The following is a 13,782-nucleotide window of genomic DNA, read 5'->3' on the forward strand; positions in this document are numbered from 1 at the left end:
AACTCAGCGATTTTTGAGCATGAAGGAGCTTTTTACGTTGTTCAAGTATTACGGGATTTGGTTGGCGGGCACGGTTTTTGTGTTGATAATGGAAATTTTGGTTCACAAGTGCAAGAAAATTGGAAGTAGGCAGAGAAAAGAGGAAGAAGAGAGAAAAAGGATTGAAAGACTGAAGAAAAGAGTGAAAAAATTTAAGAGGCCGTTGAATAAAGGAACACAAACTGAGTGAATGGCTCGTAAAATGTTATTTAGAGTAAAAAGAGTGTGGAATTATGAGTTTAAGGAAAATTTAAATTAAAGTTTTTGATGAAAAATTACTTTAAAAAATACGTTTTTACTTTAAAAAATTTAATTGTTCCTTTTTAATTTTAATTACATAATTTAATTTATTTCAAACTTTTTAACCCAAAAACTTTTTTTTTAAATATGGGGCAAAAAATTTACAAAATACAAAATGAAAAATATTCAATAAAATTTTGACCGTTGATCGTTGTTTATAAAAAGAATTTCTAATTTAAATTGATTTTTTTTAGTTAGTTAAGGCCGCTTCAAACGAAAATCAAAAATAAAATCCGATGCCCCATTTCAAAAGTCAAAAATCCAATGGGGCAAAATAAAAAAAAAAAATTAAAAATTTCATCAAAATTGATCGTTTTTTGTTGTATTTTCATAATTTTTCAAGACATTTTCAAAAAAATTTATAAAAAATTTTCAATTATTTTAATTTTTGTTTTGAAAATCGATCAAACTTTTAAATTTCTTAAATAAAAAATTTTTTCATAATTTACTGATTTTTTTTTTCAAATTTTTTTGACAGTTATTTTTTATGAAATTTTAATTTTTAACTTAAAATGATCTTAAATCAATTTTTAATTTGAAAGTTTCATTAAAAAGCAACAAACATGTTGATCAATGGTCAAAAATTGCTAAAATTTTGTCATTTTGTATGAAAATAAGTATTTCAAATTTTTTTTTTATTTTGCCCCCCCCCCTTCATTTTTAAAAATTTTGGACTTTATTTTTGATTTTTATTTGGAGCGGCCTAAAAAAATTTTTGATAGAAAAAATCATCTTTATGAATGAATATTTTTCAATTTTAGCTTTGAAATTTTGATTAAATATGATTGATCAAAACAAAAATTCTAAATTTTTTAAATTTTTTTAAAAAAATTCTTTTGAAAATAAAAATTAAAAAAAATTTTTTTTTCCAAAAAATTTTTCGGCTATGAAAATAAGGATACTTTTTTGCCCAAAAAAAAAAAAATTTTAATTTTTTATTATTTTTTTAATTTTTGTTTAGAAATTGATATTTTTACAAGAATTTTCTTCTATATTAATTCTTTTTCGAAATTCATTAAACTGAAATTCATTAAAATTTTTGAAGAAATTTTTGAAAAAAGTTTTTTTATGAAACTTTTTGACAAAAAACTCTTTAAATTTTTTCATTTTGTATGAAAAAGTATTTCATATCTTATTTTTTGCCCCTCCCCATTTAAAAAAAAAAAGTTTTTGGGAAAAAAGTTCGAAAAAAATTTGTAGCGGCCTAACTTCAAATTTTCAAAAATAGATTAATTAATTTTTTTGGATTTAATTTTTTTCATCTGAATTTCAATAAGGGGACATTTTTGTATAATTAAAAAATAAAAAAAAAACAATTTTTTTTATGATAATTATTTTTTTTATTCAAAAATTTTTAGTCAAATATGTCCCCAATTTTTATTAAATTTTTACTACTCCCCCTAAATTTTTTCTATAAATAAAATATTAAATTTATTCGCCTATATTATTTTTTTTATTTCACAGCTTTATCAACACTTGGTAATTTAAAGTATCAGGCCTCAAGTTGTTCACTCAATTTTTCATACACAAATTTGATTGGGGGTCGAACAGTCTTATCCATACGGGAACAAAGCAACGACAATTCAATCATCTTCAATCGAGCGTCAGATATGCTTGGCATGAACTCATGATGCCTTGCTGAATCATTAATTCGTTTTTTCACAAAACTGGGCTAAAAAATTAAAAAAAAATTTTAAAAAAATAAATTTCACAAAAAAAAAATAAAATTACCAAAAATAAATCATCATCTGCTCGACGTTTATCCACAAGTTGCAAATCAGTCAGTGTTATCAACATAACGAGTCCAAAGGCATAAACATCAGCAGAAGTAGTAACTTCATACTGTAATTCCGGTGCCATGTAGTGATTTGTTCCTGCTATTCTGGTGTCGGTAGCAAAGCCCTTGACCAACGGCTTAACTAATCCAAAATCGCATAATTTTGCCGTTTTTCCGTCTAAAAGAATATTTTCCGGCTTCACATCGCGATGAACAAGACCTTTTTCATTGTGAAGATAAATTAGTGCTTTTGATATTTCCCATAAATTTCTCACGCGATCGCGAAATTCGTAGACACTTTCGTCACCTCGAGCTTTTTCTAAAAGAGCACTTAAGGAACCATTGCAGGCATACTCGTAAATTAGACAAGCTTCATTTTCCAGCGAATATCCGAGAAGTTTTAAGATGTTTTCATGCTGAAGCTCCGAGATGATCTTCAATTCTCGACAAAAATGTTTGTACTCTTTGTCATTAACTTTTGCCATTACTTTGACAGCCACAAAAGGAATGTTTTCGACTAGATTTGTAGCTAAAAATACTTTTCCAAAACCTCCGGACCCCAAAAATCTGCCGGGACTTGTGACGTCTTCATATCGTTGCTTATTAAAATTGTTGGTTTTTTCTTTAATTTCGGAATAATTGAACTCCTTGATATTTAAGGAACGCACCTCTTCCAAAATATTCAGTCTTTTTAAAGTTCCTTCCTCATTCGTTGGATTATTTTTGTTTTTTAGTTCAAGCATTACTTTGAGTTCAAGGTCATCATCCCGTGATTCCTCATAAATCTGTGGTTCATTCAAATCCGAGGAAAATTCAACGGTGGCATCGATTTTCTCATTAACTCCGACATAAGTTCTCAGAATATTTGAGGCATTTCGTAAATTAACTTTATCCAAAGCCGCTAATAAATGCACTACGCAAGGTCGTTGGCGACCCGAAGTTCCCCATTCATCCAATAAAATTTCCATGTTCAGTCGTCGTCTTCTCTGGTATTCACTGGCATTTTGGATCGCTTGCACCTGTTCAATGTTGTACTTTCGCTCGTATTCGTTTGTTTCGAATTTTTTACTGAGAAAATCGCTGAGATTTTTTGGCAGTGCCAGCATGAATTCCTCAAAGTTGTTCCGATTTTCCAGTTTTCGGGCAATTTGATGTTTTATTTCGGCAGCCAGTAAGCGGATTTCAGTTTTTAGCATCTCGTCAACGGGCTTTGTGGGGTTATTTATTGATAATTTTTCTAATTCCATTTTGGAGACTAAAATTTAAATATTTAAAAATAAAAAATTTTAAAAAAAAAACAATAATATTTACTTTTTACTCGATCATCGAAGTCTATCTCGATCACTGTTTGAAAATAAATAACAGTTGCAATCCGGTTAGCTAACAAAAAATTGTAGCTATGATGAATCATTTATAGAACAAAAAAAACAAGTTTTTGTACGAAACTACGTTAATATTGCTCATAAACGGGATTAATTTGATTTTTTCGATTATTTTTATTTTAGGAAATTTTGTTAGAGTTTTTCCATTTTTTGAGTTCAAATTTGAAAATAATATACCCAAAAAATTTTTAAAATTAGGTATTTTTTTTAACTCCCATTGAGTTTTCATTATTTAGGTATGAAACATTTTCTTTAATAAAATAATTTTAAATTAACTAAAAATTAAAAAAAAAATCATAAAATTTTACCCTTTTTGGTCTTTTTTTTCATATTTTTTCAAGAAATTTTTGAAAGTTTTATCTTTACATATTTTAAATCTTCTTTTAAATATAATTTTAATTTTCAGGAATTTTTGTATTTTGGAAAAACGAAATTTTACATGAATTTTCTTCTCTAAAAATATTTAAAAAAAAAATAATTTTTCAACATTTTTTTGACAGCTATTTTTATGATTTTTTTTTTGAAATTTTAAATAATTTTTATAAAGAAATTTTTCATAAATTTTTTTGAAAGTTTGAAGTTAGGCCGCTACAAATTTTTTTCAAACTTTTTTTCCCAAAAACTTTTTTTCAAAATGGCTGGCAAAAAATAAGTTATGAAATACTATTTCATACAAAATGAAAAAAATTAAAGAGTTTTTTTCAATTCAACTAAAAAATTAAAAAAGGTTTCATAAAAAACTTTTTTCAAACATTTCTTCAAAAATTTTGAAAACATAAGTTTAGGAAAAAAAAATATTAAAAAATTAAAATATTTTTGAATTTTTTGTTTGTGATTTTTCAACGCTTCTAGACGTTTATGATGATTTTTAACATTGAGTTAATTTTAATTAATATTATTTTCAAATTTGAACTCAAAAGAGGAAAAAAATCAAACAAAATCTCCAAAAACAAAAATATTTGAGATAAAAAAAAGGTCACGTGATGTAAAAAAAATTTTTTAAATTTTAAAAGGATGCTTCTTACTAAAGCTAATTTCTTCTGTTTTTTGTATGATTTTATTGTGAAAAGTAATTTTTCGTGATTTTTAATCAAAAAAATGTCAAAAATGATTCCATATTTAATTTTTATTCTCCCCTCTGAATTTTTTCAACAAAATCGGAGGAATATATTCAATTTATTCGTCTAAAAATTAAATAATAAAAACTTGAAAAAAAAATTACGAATAGCAAAACTTAAGTTTCTTCTTAAGCTCATTTCAATTTTTTTATTTTTTTTTCGGTTCAACATACTTCCATTTCCAATATTTAAGGTTTTTGTTTGACAAATACTTGAAGATATTTCAAAATTAAATCGAATATATAATTATTATCCGTATATGTTTTAATCAAAAAAAGCCTCATTTTAATTTTTTAATTAAAAAAAATGTACCTAAAAATAATATATAGATTTTAAAGAAAACCTTTTCTTTCCAACAAACCATGCGTTTAAAAAAATCAATTCATGAAGTTTTAATTTTTTTTTTCATTTTTATTTATTTATAAATAATAATATTAATGACTGTAGCTTTTTTTCTAAGTTCAACAAGTGTTTTGGTAATTTTCTTTACAAAAGTTTACAACTAATAATTTTATTTCCTCTAATCTACGATTCACATTAACAATCATATAACAACATTTACTAATATTTTTTACTCACTGAAGCTCTTTTTAAAAAGATAAGTAGTGATCGGAGGTTTTGAGCTGTTAGTGCCTATTTATGAGTTGATAAAAAAATAATTTTATTAAAAAAAAAATAAATATTTTTGGATATCGGGGATTTTTTTAAGAATTTTTTTAAGAAAAATTGTCAACTAATATTTTTTTTTGTGTGAATTTATAAAACTTAAAGCCTAACTACGAATAATTTGTGTGAATAATTGCCACTTCTTGTCTACCACTTGACCATATGTCGGTATTGTTCGTTCACGGACACGCGTTTTATCGTTTCGTAGCCTAAAATTATGGAAAATGAGAAGGCAGCTGACTGTACGAGACGCGCTGACAGCCCTTTCACGAACATCCGCATCCGTTCCTCGGCCCACAACTCGCAAAACGCCACTTTCATCGAGTCGAGACGCTGCACTTGCAGCCGTGCCCTCACAATATCGAGCGGATTTGTGATAATTGTTGTCGTGAAACCGCCAAAACTGCCCGCCACGCACTGAATGAAGAGATGCGACACCCAATCCGGCATCACTTTGATCAGCTCGTCCTGGTACATGTGATAAAAGCCCCACCACATCGCTGAATTCGGTACGTAAGCCATTAAACTTGCGGTGTAGCCGCGATAAAACCCGAGGAAACCGTCACGTCGCAGAATTTCGCCCGCCACAGCGAGTCCCAGTCGGAATTTCGGCGTATTTTGGTCGAATTTGATGCCCAACGGGTTCACCGAGTGTTTTCCATGCTGTTTTTTCCCGTTCGCTCCCATGCCAAGCACCATCACATGTTGCGATATCACATCGAACGGCACAATAATCGTCTGTCCTACCATCGAAGCACATCCCCCGCCAATTAAAGCTTTTGTTCGTTGCCCGGCATTATGTTGACTAAGCCAATGTCGCACCCCCTCGTACGTGCTGATGTAAAAAACACCGGAAATTATCTGAAACGACGAAATCCAAAAGCCCCGATACAGTCCACTGATGCCTTCGTTGCGGTAAATCTTGGCGCCGCAGTCCAACATGCCGGAATAAATGTCATTTTTGAACTGCACCTGAAGTTGCGTCTTGATGACGGTCAGCGGAAATAAGCAACAGCGCACCGAGAAGGAACTTAGCATGGAAAGCGGGAAGAATTTTTGCTTGTCCATCATGTCCCACTCGATTGTCTTGAGGAATGGCGTCGAATCGAGGCCGGACATTCTTCCGAGGATGTTTGCATCGATGACGGGCGGCGGCGATGGCGACGGAGACACTTCAGCGCCACTCGTCTTCTTGTCTATCAGCATTTTTTGTTTGTTTTGTTCAATTCATGTTTTTTTTTCGTGAGAAAAATTGCGTTACAGTGAAAAAGTAGAAAAATTCATCGTCAACAGCATCGCGTCTTGTTTACCGTTGCGCCATCATCTGTGCCGCTGTGTAGTTCAATAACACCTAAAATAAAAATAGAAAAAAATTTTATTGCTACTTTTGTAAATATTTATCAACAAGTTCTTAAAATTTTTTTCACAGATTTTTTATGACTTTTCGCGAGTTTTTCTATGAATTTCATTTTTTTTTTCAAAAATTTCTACAAATATTTTAACAAATTTAACAAATTTTCAAGCTTTTCCGGGTTTTAAAAAATTTTCCGGAGGAAAAACTATTTTTTTTTTTTCAAATATTTTAAAAAAATTGCTCTTTTTCGTAAATAGCAACATAAAAAAAAATTAAATTTAAAATTTCTTTTAGATTTTCCAAGAATTTTCCGACTAAATATCACAAAATTTTCATAGTTTTACGATTTTCTATCAATTTTTTTAAATAAAAATGTGCCTTTAAATTTTTTTTCGAATTGTCACTCATGAATTTTCCAAAATTTTCATGAATTTTCCAAATTTTTCATGAATTTTCCAAATTTTTCTGTATTTTCAAACATTTACACAAATTTTTATCTTCTATGTCAATAAATTTTGAGAAAGTTTTCCGATTTTCCTCAAATAGTCAAAAATTTTCCGACTTTCCACAAGTTTTCCGGATTTTTCCTAAAAATTTTCATGAAATTTAAATATTTATAAACATAGCAGAAGAGAATTTTCACAAACATTTTTCAAAGTTTTTCCGATTTTTCCTACTTTTTCCGAATTTCCCGGGTATGTCTAATTTTGTTTACTAATGTTTCCAAGCTTTTCCGAAAATTTTTACAAGTTTTCAGTTTTTTCATTGCATACAAGAGTTGTTGGAATATTTTCAAATTATTAATTCAAAAAATTTTAGATTTTCCATGAATTTTCCGGATTTCCCAATTTTTTTTACAAAATTTTCCGAGCTTTTCCGAAAATTTTCATGAATTTTCACTTTTTTCGTTGCATACAAGAGTCGTTCGAATATTTTAAAATTATTAATTCATAAAATTTTTTGATTTTCCATGAATTTCCCGGATTTTCCAAATTTTTTTTTACAAAGTTTTCCGAGTTTTCCCGAGAATTTTCACAAAAATACATTTTTTTGTTGATCTAAAGACTTTTAAGAGCATTTTAAGATCGAGAGTTTTCCGATTTTCCACTAATTTTCCGGGTTTTCCTAAAGTTTTTAAGAATTTTCCACTTTTATTTAGAAAAAAAATTATTCTTTTGTCCTAAAATCCAAACCAAAAAGTTAAAATTTAAAAACTTATCGTCACATGAACGACAAAAATTCCCAAATTTCCTTTAAAAACCCGTCATCTCCATCACAAAAACTCATGATTTCTCGTCAAAACACGACAAAAAAATGCCGATTCTGCATGTCAATGAAGATGATCTGATGCACTTTTAACATCACTCGCGTAAAAATAACTTCTTTAATAGTCGTGTGACACACAAAGACACTTAACGCCCTTGACACCGAAAGATTTTTTGTTGCTTTCATGCTGCTTTGTTTGTTAACAACTGCGATAAGATCTTCTTTTTACACGGATAACGTCGCGATAACGAAATATTTATGTAATCTCGGTGGCGGATGACGAAATCATTCTTTTTTTGTTGTAAATAAATTCGGGAATCGAGTCCTTCAAGAGTTTACTGACCTCGAATTTGAATCACTTTGGGCTCTGCGACGAACGACACCCACTTTAACGACTTCCTCCGACCAAAAACTGGACTTTCACACAACAAAAATTGATAAAAATTGGATTTTTCCCCGTTAAAAAGGTAAAATTTACAAAATTTTCCGATTCTGAATGTTTTCAATTTTTATCTTTTCTTGACGTTTGCTTGTGGAATGTTTAACGGGACCGATCAGCTGTTCCAGTGAGAAGTTGGGGGCGTGCCAGAATCGTTAACGTTTTGTTTTTATCATCGAAATTTCCAAGGATCTGCTTCCTAAAAGGAATTTTAAATTAAAAAAATTAGAAAAAATTGAAAATTTATCGATTTAAAAGAGATTTTCTCTCATAAAACTCGAATTACCGTTGACCAAAGTCAGAAACCGACGACACTCCTCATTTTTTAATACCACAGTGAAAGTTGTGCGTTGTTGCGGATCAAACAAACACAAAATTAATCACTTCCGAAACCTGCTTTTGCAAAACTAGCTGCATTTTATGTAGGAAAAAGAGAGTTGTTGCACTAAAAATTTGCATTTCTCGGTCTGGCGTTGCTGCAAAAATATGTCAAAATAAGAAAATTCTCCGGATTTGCATACGTAAACAAAGAAATTGACGAAAATCGTAAAAATGTTGCCTGGAATCGGGATTTTTGGGACGGGTGATGTGACAAAAGTGCTGGTGCCGTTTCTCCGGGAGAAGGGATTTAACATCGTCGGGCTCTGGGGACCCGTTTTGAAGGAAGCTGAAGAGGTGGCAAAGTTGCTGAGTATCCCGTTCTTCACAAATCGCATCGATGACGTGCTTTTGCGGAAGGATGTCGACTTGATTTTTGTACTTTGTCCGCCTTACTTGCATTCGCAGATTTCCGTGAAGGCTCTTGGGCATCGGGAAACACGTCATGTGCGACAAACCTTTTGGAATTTCTCAGTTAGATGCACTAAAAATGGTGAAAGCAGGTCAGTATTACCCGTCGTTGATCTCAATCGTGAACTATTCGTTGCGATTTTTGCCCGCTTTTGCGTACATGAAGAAAGCCATTGCCGATGGGTACATCGGGGCACCTCACGAGATCAGTTTAATCGATATTCGGGTGCGAATGGGGACGTTACTTCACAATACCTACGATTGGTTGTGCGATTCGACCATGGGAGGTGGCATTTTGAACCTTGTTGGAAGTCATGTCATCGATCTCGTGACCTTTTTAACGGACCGGAAGGCAATTAAAGTGCACGGAGTGGTTCGGACTTACACAATGAACACGGCGCAAGTCGCTGGGATACGAACAATTACCGCGCCCGACTTTTGTACGTTCCAGCTTGAATTGGAGGGAGGCACTCTGGTCACCGCTAATCTCCATAGTCACGTTTCCAGCACGACTTTCAACCAAGAAGTGCTAATTTGTGGCAGTGCGGGGCATTTAACCGTTCGTGGCGGCGATTTGATCGGACACAAGCTCAAAGGGGACCCTGGCGAGTTGAAAGAGGAAGTTATTTACTTGGATGTGCAGGATTTGGCGTTGCCCAATTCGGATACGTCACTTCCGAAGCCATATGTGAAGGGACTGTATAAGATGGTGGGCAATTTGGCGGCAGCCTTTCATCCGAATAATCAGGAACAAGTGCAAGGTACGCCGGGGCAGGTGAATTGGATCAAGAGTCCCGTGCAGTTGGCGGCGAATTTCGAAGATGGGCTCTATGTGCAGGCAGTTCTTGATGCGATTCGGAAGTCAAGCGATGAACGTGCGTGGCAGAGAGTTTCGATTGTCTCGGAGTCGCCAAATAATAACGCGAAGTATTTGCAAGCGGCACGCATGGGAGCGAAAATTATGTAAAAAAAATCTGACGTACAAAAGAAATTTTGAAGTATTATTAACTTTACTTATCATTAATTTTATGAACAAAAAAAAAATTTTTTTGAGGCGTTTTAAATTAAATCAAAAAGTTTTGCAAATAAAAATATCTTCTGATAAAAAAATTGGAAAAAAATTAAGAAAAAATAATTTTTTAAATTTTAAGAAATAATATAATTAAATAATTAATTTAATTAAAATTAAATTAAAACAAATAAGGCAAGTACAATTTCAAAAAATGTTTCACATTATTTTGGACCTCAAAAAGTAAGGAGGTGGGAGTAATGAATAATGATAATGGAAAACAATGATATTGATGATTTTTCCATCTTATTCACTATTTTTAAAGAGCTTTTACATTAAATTGTGTGCTTTGAAGACATTTTGCATCTTTTGTTTTAAAATTTTGACAAATTTTCGAAAAAAAAATTTTAAGAAAAAATTAAAAAAATTTTTAACGACTTTTTTAAAACTTAAAAATTTTTGGCAAATTTCAAATTTAATTTTTTTTTAATTTTTTCTATGAAAATTAGTGTAACCCTTTGAAAAATTGCAAAATATACCAAAAATTATAGATTTTAAACAATTTTTGATGATTTCTAGTCATTTTTCGTATGTTTTGAAGGTTATAATATTTCAAAACTATTATCATTATTCCATTATTCCCTCTTTGGATTTTCGGAAAAAGTTAGGTGGGAGGACATCTGAAACATTTTTTGAAATTGCACTTGCCTAAATAGAATTAATTAATTATTTAGTTCATTCTTAATTTTTAATGAAAATATTTAAAATTTTAATTAATATTTAAATATTTTTTTGATAAAGCTCTTAAGTTTAATTTTGTTAGCTCAACAAAAATAAAAAAATTAAAATAATTTTTTTTAAATATTCAATTTTAATTATTTAAATTAATTGATAATTTATTAATTATAAATTATTTGAAACACAAAGAATATTTTTTAAATTAATAATTAACAAAAAACAAAAAATAAATAAATATTTTTTTTAGATTTTTTCCACTAAAATCTAAATTACTTATGCAAAAAATAAATTTTAAATAATTTAATTTAATTTAAAATTTTAAAAATTTATTAAATTAATTAATTTAAAATTTTTTAAATAAAAATTTTTAATTTTATTAATTTAAAATTTATTTAATTTTTTGAATAATTAATTCAAGTTTCGTTTTGTTAAGCTAACAAAATTTAATATAAATTTGCAAATATTTTTTTAAAATTAAAATTAATTAATTCAAACGAAAATTATTTTTTCTTAGAAATTATTATTAAATATCTTCAAAATCGATTTTTTTTTATCGTATCAGTTTTTATCGAAAATTTTTGTTTTTTTTTATTAATTAATTATGAATTTTAAACAATAAGTACTTTGAAAAAACTTTTTGATTTAATTTAGAGTCACCCCAAAAATAGCCTTATTCTATTAATTGCAATTAAACTTTTTATTTACACAAATTAACTTTAAGCGGTTGTATCATTTCCCTGTTTTTTCTCAAGTTTCCGTTGGTAGTAGCTGAGAGTCGTTTTGGCTGAAACATGTTTCACGAGATCCATCGCCCACAAATGTTCACTAAAACTCATTTTCTCATCGTAATTACGTTTGACATACTCGGTCATGAGATGTGAGGTAACTGCCCGCATCGTATTTATCTTGAAAATCAGCCGATCCGTGTCTTTTTCCGACTTGGAGATTTTCTTCAAGGAACGCAGTTGCACAAGACGTTCCAGCAAATCACGTACTTTTTGGGATTTTTGACGTAATTTTTTGTCAAGAGACTTTTCGGTGTTCAAAAGTTTTTCTATTTGATCGGTGCTGTTGGAAATTTCCTCTAGTTGGCTGAAAAATTTCAAAGGAAATTTATTGGAAAATTATATTTTTTAAAAGGTGAGTTTCGGTACTTTTTCAATTCATCTTCATCCACTTCCGAAATATCGTCGTGAGCTTGACAATTTCTTAAACATTCCGTCAAATTTTGTATTTCCATTATCACATCTTGGATCTCGGTTTCATTGAGAGAGTCTGGTGTGAAGGGTGGCTCTTCGTTTGTGGAAGGTGTCGTCATTTCGGGATGCTCTGAGGCAAAAGCCATAAAATTGGAATGGGTTTTAATTCAAATTTAGATCAAAAATTCAAAAGTCCGCCTAAATTTTGTTTTTGTTTTCTTTTTAAATTTGTGGTTTGTATCCCGGTGAAAAATATTATCGATTAGGGTTGCCAAATAGCTTGATTTACTAAATTTAAGGGTCCATGGGGGTATGAAAAATTATTAAAAATAATTGATCGAAATAATTTAATTCATATTTATTTTCTAAATTTTTCGAAGTAAAATACGGAATTGAACTCTATTTTTCGTTTAAGCTTTATCCATTTCCAAATTTTCTTGTTTTGATTTTCTTTAATTGTCATTTTAAGTTTTTATTCAATAGAACAGAAGTGTTTTACTTTACAACAGGTTATGGGCCCAGCACGCTTCCACTCATTGCTCTGGGAAGTCCAACTAGGGAATGTGTCAACTACGAACAGTGTTGGACCTGATGAATATTGGAGATTCCCGTTCGTAAACGATGCAATGCTCATTTCACAACGTCTCGTCGTCACAATTTGAGATATATAACGACATCGCCGCTTTCGATCAGGAAGAACCGACAATAATCATCGCCAAACTGGTCAATGACTTAATGGCGATCTATTTTTCTTTGTTTACTCTACAATTTTCATCATTTCTCATTTTTTCTGCTTAGGCGAAGAAGTTGTTTGTGCCGAAGCTTTGAAAAATATTCCTTGCGATGTAAGATGCACTTGGGCTTATGACACTACGACGAGAAAAGGCATAAAAGGTGAGCTTGGCATATTGGTCCCATGATATCAATATACGATGGCAAAAGAAAATCGAATTAATATTGCAAAAGGAGATCGAGGACGTTAAGTTAAACGGCAAAGTAGTAGCAATAAAGGAGGAAGAAAATATAAATAAAGAAATAAAAATACTGGCTAACGACATCATCGCGCCAAGTATTTCTCCCAGTAATTCTTCTGTCGTCCCCGTCTCAAAAACCGACAGAATCATCAAAACTTAGTGTGTCGGTGATTAAATGCCATGACGAAAAAAGATAAGTACCCCATGCAGAATATACCTCATTTCCTGTCTCGAATTTAAAAAAAATGAACTAAGTAGATGGACTTGCCTAGATGATGGACTAAGTAGTAGCCTGGACCTGTCAAAGGCATTTTAGCAACGTTAGGCGTACAATATGAATGAGAGAAGAAGATTTTGAACGCCAAGAATAAATCTTAAAAAATACAACGTGTATCTACGACGTTTGTGAATCTTTCTACTTTTTCATCCATCAGGAGAATAGAGTATTTTTCTTTAAAAATTGATAGTTTTTCGCTTAAAAATTTAAAAAGAAAAAAATATTGAATTTTAAAGTGTTTTTAAAATTTTTAATTTAATTAATAATTTTTTTTCTTTCAAAAGAAATTTGATCAAAACCGTTTTTAACATTTTAGATATTTATTTAATACCCCTTTTGAAAATTTGCCAAAAAATTAGTTTGGAAGAAATTGAAAACATTTTTGATATTTGTGTCACCCTTTTGTTATTTATCACTTTCGTTCGTCTCACTTCAAAATTTTTGTAAACAAAAAA

The 13,782-nt window shown here is 30.3% G+C and overlaps 4 protein-coding genes across 4 annotated transcripts; 1 reads left to right on the forward strand and 3 right to left on the reverse strand.

The window, feature by feature from the left end:
- Window positions 1-1,711: 1,711 nt before the first annotated feature.
- Window positions 1,712-3,401, reverse strand: LOC134834640 (interleukin-1 receptor-associated kinase 4-like). Its single transcript, XM_063849375.1, has 2 exons — window positions 2,071-3,401; window positions 1,712-2,011 (listed from the first exon to the last, which is right to left on the reverse strand). Exons 1-2 carry the CDS (start codon window positions 3,361-3,363, stop codon window positions 1,832-1,834), a joined length of 1,473 nt encoding a protein of 490 aa, XP_063705445.1. The 5' UTR covers window positions 3,364-3,401; the 3' UTR covers window positions 1,712-1,831.
- A 1,669-nt stretch (window positions 3,402-5,070) lies between these two features.
- On the reverse strand, window positions 5,071-8,421 carry LOC134834176 (solute carrier family 25 member 44). The gene is made up of 2 exons (XM_063848748.1): window positions 8,246-8,421; window positions 5,071-6,633 (listed from the first exon to the last, which is right to left on the reverse strand). Exon 2 carries the CDS (start codon window positions 6,486-6,488, stop codon window positions 5,430-5,432), a length of 1,059 nt encoding a protein of 352 aa, XP_063704818.1. The 5' UTR covers window positions 6,489-6,633; window positions 8,246-8,421; the 3' UTR covers window positions 5,071-5,429.
- Window positions 8,422-8,509: 88 nt separating this feature from the next.
- On the forward strand, window positions 8,510-10,520 carry LOC134833515 (glucose-fructose oxidoreductase domain-containing protein 1). The gene is given in 2 exon segments (XM_063847848.1): window positions 8,510-9,142; window positions 9,144-10,520. Coding segments are annotated over 2 exon segments (1,203 nt in total). The 5' UTR covers window positions 8,510-8,893; the 3' UTR covers window positions 10,098-10,520.
- A 952-nt stretch (window positions 10,521-11,472) lies between these two features.
- LOC134834919 (uncharacterized) lies at window positions 11,473-12,303 on the reverse strand. The gene is made up of 2 exons (XM_063849726.1): window positions 12,032-12,303; window positions 11,473-11,969 (listed from the first exon to the last, which is right to left on the reverse strand). Exons 1-2 carry the CDS (start codon window positions 12,220-12,222, stop codon window positions 11,594-11,596), a joined length of 567 nt encoding a protein of 188 aa, XP_063705796.1. The 5' UTR covers window positions 12,223-12,303; the 3' UTR covers window positions 11,473-11,593.
- Window positions 12,304-13,782: the final 1,479 nt, after the last annotated feature.

This window comes from Culicoides brevitarsis, chromosome 3 (genome assembly GCF_036172545.1).
Source record: "Culicoides brevitarsis isolate CSIRO-B50_1 chromosome 3, AGI_CSIRO_Cbre_v1, whole genome shotgun sequence".
NCBI lineage: Eukaryota > Metazoa > Arthropoda > Insecta > Diptera > Ceratopogonidae > Culicoides > Culicoides brevitarsis.